Below are 21,215 nucleotides of genomic sequence, written 5' to 3'. Positions count from 1 at the left end.
TTTCCTCGTGCAAGCCTAAAACCAGCCCACGATGAAATCTGATTGGCTGCTGTAGTTGTAAATGGTCCTTGGGAAATAAAAAAATTGTTTGGGTTCGTTTAATGTGAACGCAGGGTGCCAGAGGAGGGTGGTGGTGAGGAATGATTTATGCTACATGATTACAACCTACCAAAGCAGACTTTAGTTGTCGTGTTAGTTAGTCTTGGTAGTTGGCAGAGGTCCACGGTCTCACTGAAGCCAAAACTCATGTGCCGAAAGTTGTTTTTAGTTGTCAGGGACCAGGGTAATGGAGATTATTATGACTGTGAATTAGCTGTAGGCTACTGCTAAATGTGTTGCAAATGTGAAAAACACGCTGACTATAGGTTAGATTAGTTTACCCTGAAGGTGGAGCTGGGATGGATTGGTGACCTGTCCAGGGTGTACCCTGCCACTCACCTGTAGATAGTTGGAATAGGCTCCAGCCCCTGTGACCCTGCACTGCAGGACGAAGTGGGTTTGGATGATGGATGGATGGAAAATCATAAAATCATAAACAGTGTTTCAAAAAATAAAAATAAAAACCTCGCCTATAAACCTATGTCTTTAAATAGGATTTAAAAGCAGAGACTGATGACGTTCCATAGATGTTGGAGATAGGCCTGTCCTCCCTTGGTCTTCAGCCTGGACAGTGGAATTGTTAACAAACCCTTGGCCGAAGGCCTCAGGTTGCGACCAGGCACATAGGGCACAAGGAGCTCAGAAATGTACCCAGGAGCCAGCCCACACCATGCTTTAAAAGTTCTGCTCCACTATTAAGGGTCCTTGATATAAGGGTACTTTTCTCTATTAGTGGCAATAAGCATTCTGTGATTAATTCAGGATCTGCTACATGATTAAAAAAACACCCATCAGCTAGTATACAAGTGTGCTTATTTTATATTTTGTTGATGCAAAAAGAAAGTACATTTTCAGGTTTTAGAAACCTTTTTTGACGGCAGACAGACGTCAGGTGTCTGTGTGTATTACATGTTTTTCAAGCTGGTCAAACAGAATAGAAGCTTAATATGAAACCACATCAGTCAAAAACTGATTGATCACCATTATTATTATCCTTAGAGGTGAAGTTTGGTGTATTGAGGTTGACCTAAACTGGAGTCCTGTATTTGTGTCGATCGTCTCACATGATAAAATTAATCATATTCTTATGACACTGTTTTTATTAGTGTTTTAAAAAAAGGAGCAATTTCCTAATGTATTTTTTTCTGCACACTTCAGGTTGACTTTTGCCCAATGTTTGATGTACCTGTGATTAAAAAGCCCTAAATGTACAAACTTCTTCACTATGAGTTCTGAAACAATTACTGCGGTGAAGACAGAATAAGTGGCAGCTGCAGTAAAAGGAGGCTTTAAGGTGAGAAGAAACTAATTATATTTAGTCTGTGTGCCTGTCCTGCGTGGCGTGTCTGACAGTGCCCTTTGAGTGATTGTCACATTCACTGAGAAGATGTAAAGAAAGTTTGGAAATAATGCCAAGAGAAGAGCTTCTGGTGTAGAGGTAATAGCTGTTAAACATTCAGCACACAGGTATCCTTTCTACAAATGTGTTGGTCAGATGTGGCTCTTAATGTGATTGGTTGGTTTGGAGTCATGGGATCACATTCCTCTCTGTGGAATCCAGTGTGGGGCCCCAGAAAAACATCCCTGCATTCAAAATGTTAGCACAGTCATAATTATATTAAAATCAATATCCCAAAGTCATAGAATCCTTATTTATACTTGTTTCTTCATTGTGCTGCTTCTTCAATGGGTGTGAAACAGCTGTGGCTGATCGGTCCTTGTCTCAAGTTAGAGCTTGATGGAGCTTGCCTGGGACTGTCCTGCTGAAACGAACAACAACAACAGACCTGCACCAACAAGTGTAACAAAACTTGATGCCACGTGCACACAGACACACACTGTCAGGATAAAAATCAAATTGTTAAAACCATGAGACTAAATGCTGCAGTGAATTGCACACACTGAAGAAAAAACTAAACTGTTATATGTATTTAGCTAAGTTTAACGGCTAAGATTAAGATCACACAAACAAGCTGTGTTTGCTTCGTGTTTGGCCTCTGTCTCTTGACTCACTGGCAACCATGCAGCTGCTGCTTGTGTACTCTCATCATGTAGTTATGTAAACCTAAAACAGCAATAATCAGTTCCTTTCTCTCAAATTAGGTGGACAGATTGACTCTCACTACTTCACAGCTCAAAGTCCAGTCAGGCTGAGCTGATGCATGGAAGAATCTCTATCACAGGAAAACGGTGTTTAATCAGCTAAAACACTGACATCACCTTTGTGCATCGATAAGAAATAAATAAAAATTATTGTCACCTTGAACACTAAGGTGTCATTTCGTCTGTCTGATTGAACCAAGAATGTAGCTAAAATACTAAAATATGTGTCATGTCCCGGTCTTTGATCACCTCCAGACCACTGTGTGTTTTTTTCCATCTTTAACCTATTTTTAAGCATGGCTGTCACAGGGAGCACTAACATTTTCAGGTGTTTGTTTTATCCAGCAGAGTGGCGCAGCGGGCCCATAACCCAGAGGTCGATGGATTGAAACTCTCCTCTGCTAGAGAACACACCTTAAAAATTCTTCTCAGTGATATATAAAAGAATTCTGATTGGAAGTCATCACCTTGAGTTGGTCTCTTTCCAAAGCAGGTTTGTACCATACTTTACATTATTTGAAACTCCTGTTTGAAAGTAGCAACCGGTCCTCATTTATTCTTCAGTTGCGGGGATCCTTGGTCATGCAGTGGGAAAAGCTTCCTATGTTGGAACTTGTCGAAGCAGGTTGCAGAAGCTTGGCATTGAGGCTAGACCAGGATTTGGACATCCCTGGGCTAGAGGAGGTCCTTTTGGTCCTAGGCAGAGGTGAAGACACACTGAGTTTAGATTTTTGTTTTTTAGATTTTTGTTGATGTGCACATATTCTGTGAAGAGAAAGGCTGATTATCAGAAGACTGACAGCAGCATTTTTATAACTTTTCTGCTCAAAAGGCTAATGCATAAATGGTCAAAGGTCACTGTAACAAGTCATTTTGGCCCAACTCACTAATGTATTTGCTATTTTTTTATTTTTCCTCATGCCTCTGCTGCATGTCATTTACCAGAATGTTATGTCTACAGACCGTGCCACCATGTGTGTGAAGAAAAAAAGCTCAAGAAGCACCTGCAGAAAAAGCCTAAAACCCTGCGTTCACACCAAGAGCGACTAAAATCGCTCATGACGTGAAAGAAGTTGAACGTTCGATTTTGCTTCTCCATTTAAAGGAGCAGTATGCTTTTAGTACAGGCAGCTTGACAGCCATATTTGTCAGTGCTGCTGTACATCAGGAGACACATTTTTAAACCACCCTGAATGTACTTTTATGTATTTAGTTTTTATTTTTCATTTTAAAACAGTGATGCAGCAACATCCAGTGTGGATCCATCAGTTTCAGCTTTTCCATTTGTTAAACGCACTAAAACACTGTACCAACTTATGTCTGAAGTGTCTTTTACTCTCTTCATCATTCCTCACATATCCACTAGGGGGAGCACCTATCTTTCAATAATAGTAAAGGAAAGCTAGTATTTGCAGTTATATCCTAATAAGTACCCAACTATGGGTACAAGTGCAAAGTCTTTATGGAGAGTGTAACAAAGGAAGGAAGCAGAGGTCACTTGGTTAATGATTTACCACCACAAAGAAGATATATATCCTAAAATATAACTTCAAACAACCAGCACACACAATATCACTGCCAGTTGACATTATTCCCCAAGTCCCAAACATCAGCTATCAGTTCACTAAATTGTATTTAGACACAAAGCTTTGATTTGAGCCATGCATACAAGCATACATACATATGCACATTATAATATAAAATTCTATCTGTTTTAGCATGCTTTGTTTTTATGTTTAACAGTTCTTGATTGCAGCAATGCATGGTTCTCGATAATAACATTTTAGCAGGTGGAGATTGTATATATGCACTGTCTCATATTTTGTTATTGCGTAGAACTGATACAAATTTAGGGTTGTGCTAAAAAAAACATCTCAACATGGTGGATGTACAGAAACAACCACATAGGAACTGGGATTTTGCTACAATCTATGTTTAAACTGATAAAACTCACTGTGCCCGAACTATTTATATAATTTGTGAGGCCTATGTGTGTGTGTGTGTGTGTGTTTTTAACATCTTTAAAATAAACTTACGCAGTAATCGGGGCACGCTGGGTGATACGTCAAAGTAGACTCCTGTAAATGTCAACCCCCAAAAAAGATGTCATCCAATCAACATGTCGTCTGGTCTAAGATTGACACCTAATTTGTCAAATAGAAAGCTGTATGTTATGTAGGCGTAAACTACAACAACCAATCCTAACGTGGTAGGCGGGACAAACAGGCTCTGACAGTGGAGCTCTTCCAACGCCGAAACAGTCTGAGAAAAAAAAATCACACCACTACGCAAATCCTTCCAATGGAGGAGGGCCAGGACGTTGAAGCTTGTTCGGCAAATGAAAAGAACGACTGCAAGCTAGCTGCCTAGCCCAACTGAAGGGAGAAGAAACAAAAGTTGTGAGTAACGCCAGCTTATTGAATAATAGAGTAAATGAGGACACGGCATTTGCTGTCTAATGTAGTCAACGTTGGCTTACGCCAAGTTCCGCGATTAACTTTGTCGTTGCGGTTAACATTAGCTTTCCAACTGTGGTACCAAAATTGGCTGCCGTAGCATGCTAAAGAAGGAGTTTGGCTGCTGTGCTGCTAATGTGAGTTAATCGTCTACCTACCTTGCAAGTTTAATCGCAAGCGCGAACAGATTGTTGTTGTCATTCGTTTAATTGCTGGCAGGAAGCTAGCCTTTCTCTCAACAATGCTAAAATATTAGCATGCTGAACGTTAACTTATAGTTGACAACTGGCTGGTCAGCTAAAGCAAGTTGCTGCTGCTAGTTAGCTTTCTGCTCAATATTAGCAGTTTCCTCCATACAGTAAAAACATCAGGCTAGTTGCTAACTAAAGGCTACATTGAACCATATTCCACTATATGTTAGCCAGGAGCTAGTTCTCTTTTTGTTATTGTGTTACCATGATAGTGAAAACGATGCTTGTTAGATAACAATTTTAGCAAACTTGTTGTAATATGATAACCTGCAGCAATACAAATAATTACACACGCACAGTTAACCGAGTTGTTTACATGTATTTAGGGCATAAGTCAACGTAATAAAGCCTGTTGTTAATATCTAAGTTAAACTTTTTTGCTCTTATAAGGCCACTCTTGTAAGGATGGTGGTGTAACCTTTCCCAGCATCGTTGGTGTTTTGCATAGGCTCAACAGTGAGAGAACTGTCAGCTTTGCATCTAACATTCCTCCCAAAGACTTCATTCTCCCTCTTCAGTGCATAAGACATACAATGAAGCTTTGTTCATTTCCCGTAGTGACCCAAGCAGTCTCAGTTGGATACAGTCATAGAGGAATCTGGTCAGTCTGCTGTGTGGCTGGAGGTGGAGATGGCCAAACTATGTCAGAGGCAGGCGCAGTGACAGGAGAAAAAACAGTTTGTGTTCACAGTAAGGTGAACCATACACTGACTGATTGGAACATTCATTGTGTATGTGAATGTTAGGGGTTGTAAGGGAGTTACATTTCTTATACTGTTGCCTCAATGTACAATATGATCTGTCGGATAGTTTAAGCATTTTACACACAAAATTTTACTGCCAGGATAAGCCTCTGAAGGCTGTATAGATGTGTATTGTGTTCCCTAGTACATGCAGTAACTAGAGGGAATCTCCCTACATTGCAGACAGGCATCTATCTATGATTATCTGGGGCATAATTCCAGTGAATTAGTGTGTTTGCCTTAATCTGGTAAGACATTAATGGCATTGAAGGGTATGGGGATGAACAGCCAAGCTATGTAAAACACCCCCACAGTGGCCTCTCACTAAGCGGGCCCCCTGCAAGGATTAAGTGTTAACTCAGCATTTCACCGATGGCTACAAAAATACTATCCTACTGCAAACATCACACAACTCAGTTGTTTAACTTTTTATCCCACCGTCCTATTGATGCTAAACGTTGTTAGTTTGGGTCACATTGTCCAGTGATGATCAGTTGCAATGCTGTTTTTAGACGTCTTACTACCTGTAATTTGCAGACTGGACATGTTACCCCACATAATTATTTTGCTATATGAGATTTTCTCTCTATATTTTTCTTTTTTATAACTAGAATTTTGCTCACTTTTTTAGTGCAGGGCATTTCTTTAAACACCTGCTGCTATGATAGCCCCATGAGCAGTTGCTCATGAGCAACAATTCTTAGGAAACCTCTCCAGAACTTATGACGTCTCCATATATTTGGTGTGATTACAGCAGACGACCCTCTTCCTTAGACTGGACAGTTGGATCCAGGTGTCTGTTTATGTTTGCACATGGCTAAATTATTAACTGGGCCACTGAACAAATAATGCAATTGGTTTAAAACTTTGCTCTTCAGTTAATTATTGTCCCAAATATGCATACTAACACCCATTTTTGATGTTGCATTGTCCTGCTCTGAACATTAAAACCAAGGCATGTTATGTTTATTAGACATTAAACGTTGCTGTTGTGTTTTTTCATTCTGTTTGCTCGAAATTCACACACAGCATAGCATCGCAAGGCTTCCTGCAACAGTGTGGAGATAAGAATATTCACCAGTTGGTAAAAAACCATGAGGGTTGTACCATAATGACTGATAACAAAAATGTTAAAATAAACTGGGGCAGTTTGAAATGGGCAGATGTATATTTTTAACCCTCATGCGTTGTTCGGGACATTTTTGTCCTCTGAGAGAAATTTTTCTGTTTATTTTGGCCATAACTTTGTCAATATGTGGACAAATTGAATCATTTTTCCTCAATAAGCTTAATTTTACATAAATTTTGTTAATATGATTTTAAAATTTTTCATAGGTCAACGGTACACTGTGGGCAAATTTTACCCCCTAATGTGTTGTTCGGGGACAAAAACGTCCCCTAACTTTAACGGTTTTAAAAATATATTAGATAAATATTTTTTTGAAATTTTTTTGCATAGACCTTTTAATTAACTTCAGTTCTAATCAACAGTAGTGAAAAAATCATTTTCCCCCAGGATTTTAACCCTTTAATCACCAATTTTATAAGGGGTGGTGCTGAAAATTGAAAAAAAAACACACAAAATGGCTCATTTTTAATAGAAAAGGTGAATGTGGACTGGATTCTTTTTAACCTTTATTATAGTCTTGGTCATGTCAAACATCAGTAAAAAAATTGACTTTATTGCATTATTAGTTTTTGCACAGCACTGGATTTTCTTTTTTTCTCCCATTTTGTCCCATAGACTTACATTATAAACACACTTTTTTTGACTGCACAGCCATGGCACGAAATAATCATGCATTCTTGATTGTTGGTGGTTTACCCTGTTGGTAGGAGGTAACATTTGTGATTTTTACAGTTAACAACTTAATTACCATATTAACCCTTTACCTGCAGGCCTGTGCTCATGTACTGTAGTTTCTGGCTTAAGTATATGGAGTTATAGGGAGTATTTTAGCACATAATTGTGTGTCTACACACTGTGTGTGTATGTTAGAGAGGAAGAGAGCCATTTGCACACTGTCAGGGAAGGAAAGTCAGGAAAATAAAGTTACTAAGTAAGTGAAGTGTACCTAATTCAGACGTACAACGGCAATGCATAAGCATGTAAAATGAAAACATCCAGGAGTTCTGGCGTCTGAAGTTGTGGATGGGTAAAATAGCTGTTTTTTTTTTTTTTTTAGCTTTCGGAAAACACGTCCTCCAGTAGAGTGACTTTACTTTTAGGTTAGTGTCTCAGTTGAGATCACTGAATTAGTCTAAGTGAGGTCTAAGTGCCCCTTTTCCATGGTGTGTTGCGCTCCACACGACCATACGTACATGTGCATGTTACTAAATAGACACCATAGATAGATAACTTGATAACATAATAAATAATCATTGACTAACCAAATCTAATCTACAGTTTAGTCCCCTACTAAAATTAGTATTAAAAGTAGTTTAGTAAAGTAAAGTAAAGTAAATTTGTTGCAGCCCTAAAAGTAAGTGCCGGGCCCTTTGATGCTGAGAGGTTCAGACTAAACAAAACAAAAACACTAGTGGACTTGCATGCATCCTCCTGGTCATTTAATGGTGACAAGAGCAGCAAGCAGCATGAAGAGAGGATTCACCTGTGCATGAGTGAAGGATTCACTTGTGAACGAATGAAGGATTCGCTTGTGAACAAGTGACGGATCTACTTGTGCAGCCTTCACAGCTTCACAGCCTGGCCCTTCATAGAGCCAGGCTGCACAATCATTTCCAGAGATTGTGCACAAGTGAATCCTCTCTTCATGTTGCTTTCTGCTCTTCTCACCATCAAATGACCACAAGGTCACATGTAAGACCACTTGCCTTTTTGTTTTGTTTAGTCTGCACCTGTAGACATCAAAGGGCCACACGTGCATAGCAACACTTTCTTTGTTTTTGTTTACTATGAAGACTCTGTGGTTGTGTGTACTCACAGACAACAAGATCAGTGTGCAAATGGCTCTCTTCCTCTCTAACATACACACACAGTGTGTAGACACACAATTATGTGCTAAAATACTCCCTATAACTCCATATACAAGCCAGAAACTACACTACATGAGCACAGGCCTGCAGGTAAAGGGTTAATATGGTAATTAAGTTGTTAACTGTAAAAATCACAAATGTTACCTCCTACCAACAGGGTAAACCACCAACAATCAAGAATGCATGATTATGTAGTGCCATGGCTGTGCAGTCAAAAAAAGTGTGTTTATAATGTAAGTCTATGGGACAAAATGGGAGAAAAAAAGAAAATCCAGTGCTGTGCAAAAACTAATAATGCAATAAAGTCAATTTTTTTACTGATGTTTGACATGACCAAGACTGTAATAAAGGTTCAAAAGAATCCAGTCCACATTCACCTTTTCTATTAAAAATGAGCCATTTTGTGTTTTTTTTTTTTCAATTTTCAGCACCACCCCTCATAAAATTGGTGATTAAAGGGTTAAAATCCTGGGGGAAAATGATTTTTTCACTACTGTTGATTAGAACTGAAGTTAATGAAAAGGTCTATGCAAAAAAAATTCAAAAATATATTTATCTAATATATTTTTAAAACCGTTAAAGTTGGGGGACGTTTTTGTCCCTGAACAACACATTAGGGAGAAAAAAAGAAAATCCAGTGCTGTGCAAAAACTAATAATGCAATAAAGTCAATTTTTTTACTGATGTTTGACATGACCAAGACTGTAATAAAGGTTCAAAAGAATCCAGTCCACATTCACCTTTTCTATTAAAAATGAGCCATTTTGTGTGTTTTTTTTTCAATTTTCAGCACCACCCCTTATAAAATTGGTGATTAAAGGGTTAAAATCCTGGGGGAAAATGATTTTTTCACTACTGTTGATTAGAACTGAAGTTAATGAAAAGGTCTATGCAAAAAAAATTCAAAAATATATTTATCTAATATATTTTTAAAACCGTTAAAGTTAGGGGACGTTTTTGTCCCCGAACAACACATTAGGGAGAAAAAAAGAAAATCCAGTGCTGTGCAAAAACTAATAATGCAATCAAGTCAATTTTTTTACTGATGTTTGACATGACCAAGACTGTAATAAAGGTTCAAAAGAATCCAGTCCACATTCACCTTTTCTATTAAAAATGAGCCATTTTGTGTTTTTTTTTTTCAATTTTCAGCACCACCCCTCATAAAATTGGTGATTAAAGGGTTAAAATCCTGGGGGAAAATGATTTTTTCACTACTGTTGATTAGAACTGAAGTTAATTAAAAGGTCTATGCAAAAAAATTTCAAAAAAATATTTATCTAATATATTTTTAAAACCGTTAAAGTTAGGGGACGTTTTTGTCCCCGAACAACACATTAGGGTAGTGTTTGCGAACAATGCATGAGGGTTAATGATGGTTTTGCAGTTTTTTTTTTAGGAATTAACAGTCGGTTATCATTTGCCAGACCCTCATAAAGCTAACATTCAGATGTCTCCTCTTGAACACTGTCGATTAACACTTAACATTACTTGCTGTGAGTTGGGCATTCTTGTCATTGATTGCATTTGAAGACTTGGCATAATGTAGTGCACATTGAGGACAGAGTCTAGCTAGGAGTAACCTATAATTGAGCCCTGCTGAGCAAGATTATCCTTGGCTTCTGCAAAGAGGGTTTGGAGCATAATTGATGTTTGGGCCTGTTTTCGCCAAAGAAACCACCCTGTCTTTGCCCTCAAGTCGGCCTCAGCTGAGTTCTCAGTGTTTTTGCCATGTTTAGGTGCATTGACGTCACATAATTGACTCAATATTTTCTGGCTATATGTCATTAAGAAGGAGATACAGTTAAGGGGAATATCTGTCGAAACATACAAAATGGTGTTTGTTTATGCACCTCCCTTCTCAGTCAGAAGAAGCCAGTAATGTTTCCGTTTAAGAAGTAGTGATTACAACAGGCCAGGCCTGTCATTTAGTGCTGGAGGGAGCCAGATATAGGCCTTTACCCTTTGTCCAATTTACTGCTGCTGATTTTTTTTTAGACTAGTATAAAAACACACAGGATCAGGCATTTTTGAGTTTGTTTTCTTAATTTCAATGGTGGTTGTGCAACTGATATAACTCTATGGTGAGCTTGCAGTAAACTACACAGGGCTGCTACAGGCTATTGAAAGATGTTGGCTAGTAGAAAGTGAACACAGCACATTAAGATAGAGCAATCTTGTTGTCAGAGTTATCTCCTATTTTCTAAATGGAGCACCCTAGCTGCTTGCCTGAGAAAACTTCCTGGTGATACTGATAGATGAAGCCAAGTTAACCATTGATAAGATATTTTGAACTTTGCTGACCTTTAACTCTTCTCATGAGTCGTAATAACATCTGAATGCGAAATATTTAAAAATCTAAAGTACATAAACAGGAAAATTTACTATTTGTGTGAAGAATTTGTCAGTTTACATTTTAGAGAAAAAGCATGTCTTAGGGTGCTTGGGCGGGAGCTCAGTCTGTGGCTTGATTTTTGCTACAGCATTCAGAACATGCGCAGAGTTCGGCTTAACCTTTTTCTGTGGTCACATTTTTGTATTTTGGAGTCGCTGAGTTGGAACAGGAAGTCAGATGTATTATTCAGTTTTTTTTTATCAGTGTGAGACAAGTGACGGTTCCTGAGAACTGTTTGAGGTGGGTGGGAAAAAGGCATGTGTGTGTCGGTAATATGAATTTTGGCTTGTCAAGGTTTTTGTTTTGACTTGCTATCTGCGCTGACCTATTCTCACCATCTTTTCAAGTTCTCACACCTCAACTTCTCTGTTTGACTGCTATGTGACTAGTGGTGTGTTCTTCCTTCCTTTTTGACTTTGACTTGAAAATGGTTTGAGGTTTCTTGACTTCTTTGCTAACTCTTTATTTGTCAGTGCAATGTCATTGCCTTATGCTTATGTAACAAACACATTTTTCTTTAACCTATAAAAATGCAACACTGACTTACAGCTACTATGACAGTGTCAATCAATATGAGAATACTTGACTATAAAAGGAGTCCTTTTCAGTCACTATAAGAGTTTTGGAGCCTCTGAGCGCTTATGCAACTGCCTCTTGGATGTAGTGGGTAATCTTCAGATTAATACTCCACTCAGGAGGAGGTTTTAATCCTGTCCCAATACAGAACAAACCAGGCTGAAGCCAGCAGTAAGCTGACCTATCACTTTGCTGTGATCAAGGCTGAACTGCCCAGCAGTGCTCTGTCTTGTTTATACTTAGGATGTTGATCTCTGGCAGAGTAAAGAATAACTAACACAATTCATAACTGTATCATCATCTTAAAAAAACGGAATTCATTATGTCATCAACAAAGTTATTGGTGTGAAATACATAGGGCTATATAAGAAATGCACCCAACCAGAGGAACTATAAAGGTCTAACATGCAGATGTTTCTACCTTTTATATATAGTTATAAAGAGTATAGGACTTATTATTGCTGAATGACACTGATGGTGGTTTGTAAATCAAATGTCATATCAATTCTCTTCGGTGTTTTTCTGTGTGTTTCAGATTCTTGGGCCGTGAAATTTCTGAGGCCTCCTGTGTCTTTCCAGTTCCAGCCCCTGCTCTATGGCCTTAAGGTACAGTGGATTGGTTAACGGGGCTGTGCAAGCTAAGTACTGTGGGAACGAACAGGGTGTTGAAATAATCTCTGTGTTTGTTTTTTCTGAATTGTAAAAGTGGCAACGTAGAGGTTTCAGTCTTGTTTTCTCGCTGACATCTTGGTCCACTGAGATGACTTAATTTTGCATTCTGTCAAATGTCTGCAAGCATACCTGCATTTACAGAGCATTCCATATAGACTAAAAGCAAGACAATATGACTTGTAATATAATATAATATTTTAAGTCATATTGTATTAATATAATATATATAATTATTTGTTTGATGTCACACAGTGGCAGCTGTGCAGTGGAAACAGAAATGTATTGAAAGGAGTAGACCTGTTATTATGTGAATAGCTTACAACACAAAACATTAACTAGAATGGTCCCACACAGGGTCTAATAGTCGGTGTTATAAGATGGCTTAGCTGGCTTAGATGTGCATAGCATCAATAGAACAAAAAGATGAAAAGATGTTTTCACAGAAAAAATAGGCCAGAAGGTGCAGGGGTGATCAAAATTTAGTTACAATGTTTCTGTGTGTATTTGTGGCCTCTAAGAGAGGAGAATCATCTCACAGCGGGCCAAGACAGAAAAGAGGACAGTTTGGATGCAGAGTCTGGTTAGGTCACATTCTTCATCAGTGACAACCAATCTCTGTCGGTTGACTTACAACTGGGCAGAACCAGCTTGATCTATTTGTCTAAATAGCTGGATCTTAAGTGATTATTGGTCTTAGTTGCAGATGAAAATCTCAGCTCAGGTGTACATATGTAAACATTTCAAGCAGAAGGAAGAAAGATGGGCAAAAAATGGGAAAAGTGCTAAATAGTATTGGGCAGTAGTGTCAAATCTGAACATTAGATGTGATCCATGGATGACAATTGAGTCTGATCTGAATATTAAACTTTCTACAGTTGCTATAGGACTATACATAAAACACTTTCATTTTTTGTTGTCTCTATTATACTCATTGATCCATACACACAACCTTGACTGAATACACTATATTAATTTAATTTCCAAAAAATGTGAGTATAGATCTTATTAACTGAGTAAGACTGTAACATCAAGGAGCAAACTCAATTTAAAGCAAGTCAATTTAAAATGATATGAAAACATTCCTATAAAGATGCAACAAGAACATCACATGTCTATAAAAACATTTGAGCCTGTATAATTGTAGAATACAGTTTAGTGCCTTGAACAGGAAGGCAGGAGTGAAGCTTGACAGTGTAGTGTCTTTGTACACCATTAGGGGGCAGCGTAACATTGTTTTGACATGCAGTTGCCTGACATGGACCTCAAGCTGTTTACTCATATTCAGAAGTAACAGCTTAATGCGCACATGGCAATCACAATGACTAGTAGATTTAGTGCTGACAGTGTCCTGAGCAGCCCCCTCAGCTGACTGCAGAACAGACCCAGACTTCTGGGCGCAAGCCCACTAGGTTTCCTGTTTTCGCCTGCTTGAAAGCAGAACAAGGCAGAAACGGGTGGGACTCAGAATGGCCTAGGAACGCTGTACATTGTTCCCAGAGCTTCCTCTTCCACATTCCTGGGCTGATTGGGATCTGGGCCTCCTGTGCAGGGGTATTGTTCTAACTCAACAGCACCACAGACCTGGCCCCAGCAAACCACAGCTGCCTCCACTGACCATTGTGGTGCTCAGGCGAGTGATGACTATCTTTGCCTCATCAGTCATCCCTCTCTCTCCAGCTTTCTGACTTATTTAGTGATTCTAACAAGATGTGCAGCTTCAGCCTCTGTGCCTCTGTGCTTAGGCCTCCTTATTGTCCCACCTTAGAACTCAAAGCATGTTCCTCTTCTTTTCCCCGTTAGATTTTTTTGTTGTCTTGCTGCTTGTTATGTTTTCTGCAAGTTTGCCTCTGAGTGCATTTCTTTTCATTTCAAAATGAAGAAGACATGCTTTTCTGAGCACTCTGAAAATGTTCAGTTGTCACACAGGCAAAGAACTGGGGAGAAAATGTAGTGTGTTGTTTGGCATAGTTCATGCACTGAAACAGTTATGTCATCTCACGGACATTATCACACATTGGTAGAAGGTCTAGTCACTTCCTCAGTACATTTCTTACCATACTTACTAGTCTTACACACATTTTGTTTCTCATTAGTGTTGCTCTTGTACAGAAAAAACTGTGAAGGATGTGGTCATCTTAGCATGACTATGTGGGACCCTTATGTGTCATTGGTGTTTAATCTACCAGCATTGTGTTTAGGCATTACAATAACAGATGTCTAGCATAACTAGTTTGATCAATTTTAAATGTATGCTTCAATAGCTGACTGGGAAAAAAATTTCATGATAAAAAAAATCAACTTTTTTTTGAATAGGCTAGGGATTGTGTAAATGTAGCTTGCTTTTGGATCTGTCTTTTGTGTGGGACATGTAGCACCAAGTTTTTCCTGCCATGCAGCAACACATTAGTATATGTAAGGGGTTTGCAACCAAAATCCATGTATGTCAATAAGATCACAAACAAAAAGAAGTTGAAAAGAAATTAATTCCTTTTGGTATCTTCTACACAACCTTTCCCTTCATATTGCACAGAATTGCTTCATTCCTTCTGATAACAAAATGATTAATTGAGTCTCAATAAGAGCTAAAGTTAAACAAAGTGTTGCAAATTTGTATTGCACAATTGCTTTATTGCAGTTGATACTCAATGCTGAAACTGCAGGAAAATGTTTTTTTTAAAGGTTTTGATAGATTCCTGCACACTGGTGCTATGGTCATCTGTATTTTCTGCAGAGTGATCTAGCTTTGTATATCTGTTTGGGTCTGGCTGTGTTTGTGCTTGGAAGGCTTATTAATTTTTGCACTTAGTCCAAGAGAACAGCAAATTGATGATTTCTTTAGGTGGTGAGCTTTTCGGGGAGTCAGCACTGTGTAGTCCCTCTTACTCTGCAGCTAGGGGTATTTGGAAGGCTTGCGTTTGCTGCAGGTAGAAGCTGCTGCATCCAAGCAGAGCACAGCATTCTGTCATCAGCCCGTTTCACAGACACCATCATTTTCCTCATTCTGTTTCTCCTCAGCAGAGTCAAGCAGCAGTTAAAGCAAGAGGGGATTGCTCCTGTTATTTGAATATGTTAGCAAGAAAGGCACTTGTGTTTGTCTGAATGCTAACATGTGACACAATTTAGAATATGATAAGAGCTATCTGCAAATACAGATAGGTTTGTGTACTCCTTAGTGCTTTCTCTTTCACTAGTGAGCTAGCAACACAGGTCAGCAGGGTGTGGCTGGTGTCGTCGCTGTTGTGATTGGCTGGTGGCCCAGGCTTGTGTTATCTCCTGTGGAACATGTTCTAGTCCCACCCCAGATAGTGCCTGGCACTCAAACATAGCCCTGCCCACTCACAATTACATCATGACGCGTGAAAAGCCATGTCTCTTTACTTTCTCTTTACACTGTGAACAGACAGGTAATGTTGCAGCATAGGAAGTGTCTCACTCTTTTACAGTAGCGAGTTACAGGTCTCTAAACAATTCAGGAGGTGCTGAGAGGTAGTGTCCTGGTCTGTAAGGGCCCACAGATACAGGCCCTGATGGTGAGTGAATGTGTAACTATTGCATATAGGTAGAAGCTTCTGCCTGTCTGTAAATGGGGCAGATGAGGCAGACAGGTAGGGTGTGTGGGGTAATGTCATGGCATATGCGACTGGACTACACACCGGAGTGACAGGCATAAAAAGTCCTATACAGCATGGAGTTCCTGAAGAGTCTGGTTCCAGCTGTCATCTCAGGAGAAGCGTCCATTGATCATGGGGGAAGCTTACAAAGGGAACCAGGTCCACGGCTCCTTCGCATGAAAAGACTGGGGCTGTTAGCCATGGGACATACCATTGAAGAAGATCCGGTAAGAGGAGAAGAGCCGGTGACAAAGGTAGATCCACAGATGGGCTCCTCAAGATCTGCTCGCAGTAACCAAACCCGCCTTAGAGGTACAAATGATTTAAGGTCATATTAAGTTTTTGATAAAATGTATGTAAATCTTGATTAATATGTATCAAGTTGTTAGCTGTACCCCTCCCCCTTTGCACACAGGCTAATGTGCATACAAACATACACCAAATATAATACTGTACACACTAGGGCTCGGAAGCTATATTTTTTCTGGTTGTATTTGATCAATGATACCTGATGCCGTGGTCTCAGCTCACTATCAAAGCTTAACTGTCAGTTTGTGAGAGAGGTGTGTGTGTCTTGCAATATGGCTATGCATGAGCACAAGTGATAAGAATCAGTGCAATGGAGACTGACTGCAATCTGAGTTTCAAACATTGGAGTGATGGACACTGATAAACATGTTCATTAAGTTTTTTAGTGTAGTTACCCAATTAGACAGAACTTAGTGGCAGTAGGCATTGAGGAGACATTAAAAATGTGTGTAGGTCGTAACACACTACACAAGCTAAGTCAACAATGTTCTTATTTTTACTTTAAAACTCACATATTGTCACAAAAAAGTTGCTGATTGATGAATACATTTACCCCTTAAATCAACTTTTAAGGTTTTAAGGTCTGTGTATATTTTGCAACTTGCAGAGGTTTTTTTAGCCTTTTTAGAGATTTTTTTTTACTTTGGACCCCACGGGGTCTTTGCATGATTAACTTTCACTTCCAGCCAACCCACATCAACAACAGACTGCTGCTTCAGCAAACATATGCAGTTAAAATAACTGTAAGTAATGTGCTTAGGAGCAGATGGCAGAATTTGGCGCCATTTTATAGAAACCAGGTATGAACAAACTAAATGAACATGCAAGTTTTGCTGTGTCACCTAGATGTGTTTCTGAAGCAGCTGTATTCTGACAAGATTGATGAGATAATGAGTTTACATGGCTTAGCAGCTATAGGTGCATTTTAGGTGTGACAATAGTGAGACGTCATCCAATCGGTTGAAATCGGTCTATATTTGCTTATAATAATTAAAGCAAAGCTGCCATGCCATTTATGTGTTTGTAAAGCTTAGTTGATTTATTGCACTGGCAACATATGTTCCATACAGCTGTAAAAATATACAAATTAAAGCAAAAATGACAGTATGTTGAGAAAACCACTCTTTAAGTGTAGTGCTATTGAGAAAAGCCTGCTGAGCATGAGTTGTGCTGACAGTGTTAATCCTCTGAAGTCGGCCTGCTCTTGTGTCTATGGATACAGTATTTAAGAGTTTAGTACACATGCACATTATGTGTGTGCAGGTCAGCCGGTTTGCATCAGCAGTGGGGTGACTTTTAGTCAGTGTCTTAGTATGACTTTTCTGCAGTGCTACTTGTCAGAGCATGCTTTTTCTCTATTTACTCATGGCTAAAGTGTGACTCAGCTCTCCCTTTTGCTGTCTTTACCTATCCTGCTTGCCTCTTAGAATTGGACTCGTCAGCTAGCTAAACTAACCTACAATAACAATGATGATGGCCATTTCTGTCAAGACAAAATAAAGATTCTTGGGTAACTGTGCTTAGCTTGCACAGCTTGGCAATAGGTTGAATCTTTCTATTTTTTTTTATTTCCAATTAGGAAACATCTTTCATATTAGAATAATCTCTTTTTTACATCCCGCTGGTGGTAGCAGAATGTTGTGGTAGCAGGACAATGGTGCATTATGTACCGGTAATAAAAGCAGTGGTGTCATTACTACACAAGTCAATGCAAGGAGAGTTGGATTTAAACCAGAGCTGTGCCACTCCCTTGCTGCCAAACTGGCATAGCCTGAGTTGGTTTTAAGGTGGTGCTCTGGTTTTCTTTTCCTCCTGGTGACATAATTCAGCTGCTTGATTTACAGCTGAGATATTTGGAAGAGTTTGATTGGGACAGTATTTGGTTAAAGGGTGCTGCAGTTTTCCTGTGTGTAATCAGGGAGTGTTCTGAGCATGTGATGGAACATGAGTGTTCCCTTGGTTGGGTGTACTTCTGTAATGAAAGGTGTGTGTGTGTGTGTGTGTGTGTGAGAGAGAGAGAGAGAGAAGTTTTTGTCTTAACATTGTACAGGGTGTGTATCCAGACAGGCTGAACAAAGTTATTCATTGAGTTATTATTTAAGTAGTTATTAGCCAACAGTAGCAAAATAAACCCCATAATGGTCCTACTGCAGCACCTGCACTTAGTGGGAAAATGGTGTCATAGCTGGGAAGACGAATGCTGTGAATCGGTGTTAGTCCTCGTTCTCCAGCAGGCTCTTTCAATAAATGCCACTTCATAGTGAGCAACTTAAATACAACTCATTCAAAGTACTGAGACGACCTTTTTGTACCTGTGTTAAGATGTTTTTAAATTCAGATTTGCCTGGTGTTCGGCTTTGCCATTCCTTTGGGATTATATGCTTCTGACCTATGAATGACTCTTTGCTGAAATTAACTACTTGATTTTAAAGCAAATCAAAGCAATGAGGTAGCTCATTCTAATCTTGAGCAGAGAAGAAATCATTTGTCATTGAATGGATTTGTGCACACAGTTTAATAAAGCTGATAATTCCTACGTCATTTGAAGTTGTATATTCACAGTCATGCAGCTACATAAAATCATACAGTGAAGATAAAAACAAATCCAGCCTAGTCATCAAAATTGGTGTGAAAGTTTTTGTCTCAATACACAAAGTCTGTGATGTGAGCTTGGTCCTGACTCAGGGGAGTGTGTGGAAGTGAGTAACTGTGCAGGTTGCAGAGTTGTGATGCATACTCAGACTGCTGTGATGGATCTAAATGGTGTGTCCTCTGCAGCCTAGGCATCACTGGGGAGGTCAGGGATAGAATTACAGCTCCTATCGATTATTGTTCCCACCACTGCCCTTCAGAGAGGCCAGGGCAGGAAATGCATCCTCCACCCTGTGGGCTCCTGGGAGGAGAAACTCTTCTACACTGTCTGCAGGCAGAATGGCAAGCTGTCATTCACTGCTCCCATTTTGTGAATGGAGCTCCTGTAACCTGCCTTGGTTGTGCATTTAGTTGAGATTATTTGATCAGTAAGCTCCTCTTTCCAGGAAGTCAGTAATAATGTTGTTTATTTGATGTCCTCAACTTACATTAGCTCTGCTGGACAGTGGCTTTTAGCTCTCATGTTCCCAGAGAAATTATGTTGCTTCTTCATTCCTAAAACAACAACTCTGGTTTACAGAAAACAATCCCTGCAGAGCTCCCTGCAGGTTGCATGCTGACTGGTTTGATGGTGTTGAACTCTGTTTTTGTTTTATGTGTGTTTAATGTGTTGACGATCTGCCAGAGCAGACAGGTCGCATTATCGTTAATAGAGCACCTTCTATTAATAACAGTTATATGTTTGCGCAGAAAGCCTCCCTATTAAATTAAAGGTGTGTAGGGCGGCTGAAAATGAAATGGTGGAATTGGTCCCTAAAATCTTCACATTTATGTTCCATAAAGTGCTGTTTCTGCCGTTGTTCAGCAGTGAAACGTCTTCTTCTTGATTAGACTTCAGTATTGTTTAAAACTTACGGAGCCCCTCTAATGACATGGTCAAAAAATAAATAAATCGTCGCCACGAAATACTAATTGGTGCAGATGCACATGCACAGAAGTTGAGAAGATCTTGTTGGAATTTGGAAAAAACTAAACCTGACTCAGGTTTAAAGTGTTCACCATTCAACAGATTTCAGTTCTATTTGACATGAAAGTAATAAATTATGAGAAAGCAGATGGACAGGTTTACCAAAACTGTTTATTGAAAGGCTCAATACAAAATAGAAAAACTCGTATCTTTTTAGTAAGAATCTAGAAAAAAATGACAAAAATGCTCTTCCGGGTTCTTCGACAGGTAAAATGTCTACATATTTTCCTGATGTCACAATATTAATTTTTGCTTCTTCGCATTCTTTTCAAGTAGCTAAATTTGCCACCTTTAGCAACATCAGAAAAATGTTTTTACTTTGTTTACTTGGACAAGATCATACTACAAGATGCGTCAAGCGATATCCTGCTTTTAAAGAGTATTAAAAGTCGACAAGAAAGAAGTGGATTTGGTCACATTTGAACAGATGTGGAAATGGTATCAAACATCTTATTTAACCAACATTTCCAACTTGTGATTGCTGCAAATGAGCAGTGGCACTGTAAGAATCTGTTTTTATTACAAGGCAGAGTTTTACAGTGCAAGGCTGCATCAGGATAGCACCAGCCAGACCTTGACAAAGCATCTGTTTGTGTTGTGTTTGTTTGCAATGAGCTCTGCCTCGCTTTGCATAACTTATGTAGTGGAGGACATGTGACGGAGAGCGAGACTGAGGGCGAGAGAAATGAAGACTAAACTAAAAGAAGACAAAGAGCATTTGTCTTTCGAAGCTTTCCCACTGCCCTCAGAATATTTTGATAACAAACTTAATCCTGTGCTTGACTACAAATTGCTTGATGTCATGTGGATCTGTTTTTAAGTCTGTGAGGGTAGAAATAACTACTATCAACACAAGATCAAAATATCAGATAAATCAGAAGCATGTGTCTTTCACATTTTCTTACTGTTGCAGTGTGTAGTGAGTTGATGTTTCAATCTGTGTGTTACTATGCCTGGTAGCTTTTGGACAGAGCAGTGATGTAATGTCAATGACCGCACTGGGTGTGAACAATTAGGTTGGAAAATAGACGAGATGTGCTCAGTTATGACCTGATCTGAGCTTAGAAGTAGTCAGAAAGCAAGACCACAAGGTATCCATGTGTTATGGTTTGGCCATGTCTTGGTTAGAACAGAAAGATTGACAATATAGAACATAATATGTAAATGTATATATATTTTTGGCAAGATATGAATAGGTACATGCTGTGGTTCAATCCATACTTGTCTCTTCTATCCTATTCTTTCCCCCATACTGCAGTCAGGAATGACGCATCAGCATTGCTGTGGAGCTTACAGGAAGTGTCGCTTTGATAGGCCAGTGGAGAAGGCTGCACAGTAGCAGCTCTGACATGCGTATGCATTGCTGAACCACAGCCAGGGAACA

At 39.2% G+C, this 21,215-nt stretch overlaps 1 protein-coding gene across 8 annotated transcripts in view; it reads left to right on the top strand.

The window, feature by feature from the left end:
• The first annotated feature begins 4,454 nt into the window (after positions 1 to 4,454).
• Positions 4,455 to 21,215, top strand: part of fryl (furry homolog, like) — a 54,064-nt gene continuing 37,303 nt past the window's right edge. For 4 of the 8 annotated variants that reach the window (XM_028404109.1, XM_028404102.1, XM_028404107.1 and 1 more), the window contains exon 1: positions 15,659 to 16,215. In XM_028404109.1, coding sequence (XP_028259910.1) covers positions 15,978 to 16,215 — 238 coding nt within the window. In that variant the 5' untranslated portion in view covers positions 15,659 to 15,977. Of the gene's footprint in view, positions 4,602 to 12,155; positions 12,227 to 15,658; positions 16,216 to 21,215 lie in introns of those variants that run through there. The other 4 variants (XM_028404103.1, XM_028404100.1, XM_028404106.1 and 1 more) reach the window with 3 other exon arrangements.

Source organism: Parambassis ranga, chromosome 4 (genome assembly GCF_900634625.1).
Source record: "Parambassis ranga chromosome 4, fParRan2.1, whole genome shotgun sequence".
NCBI classification, from domain to species: Eukaryota; Metazoa; Chordata; class Actinopteri; family Ambassidae; genus Parambassis; species Parambassis ranga.
Note: the sequence above shows the minus strand (reverse complement) of the source record. Positions and strands in the feature narration are given on the sequence as shown.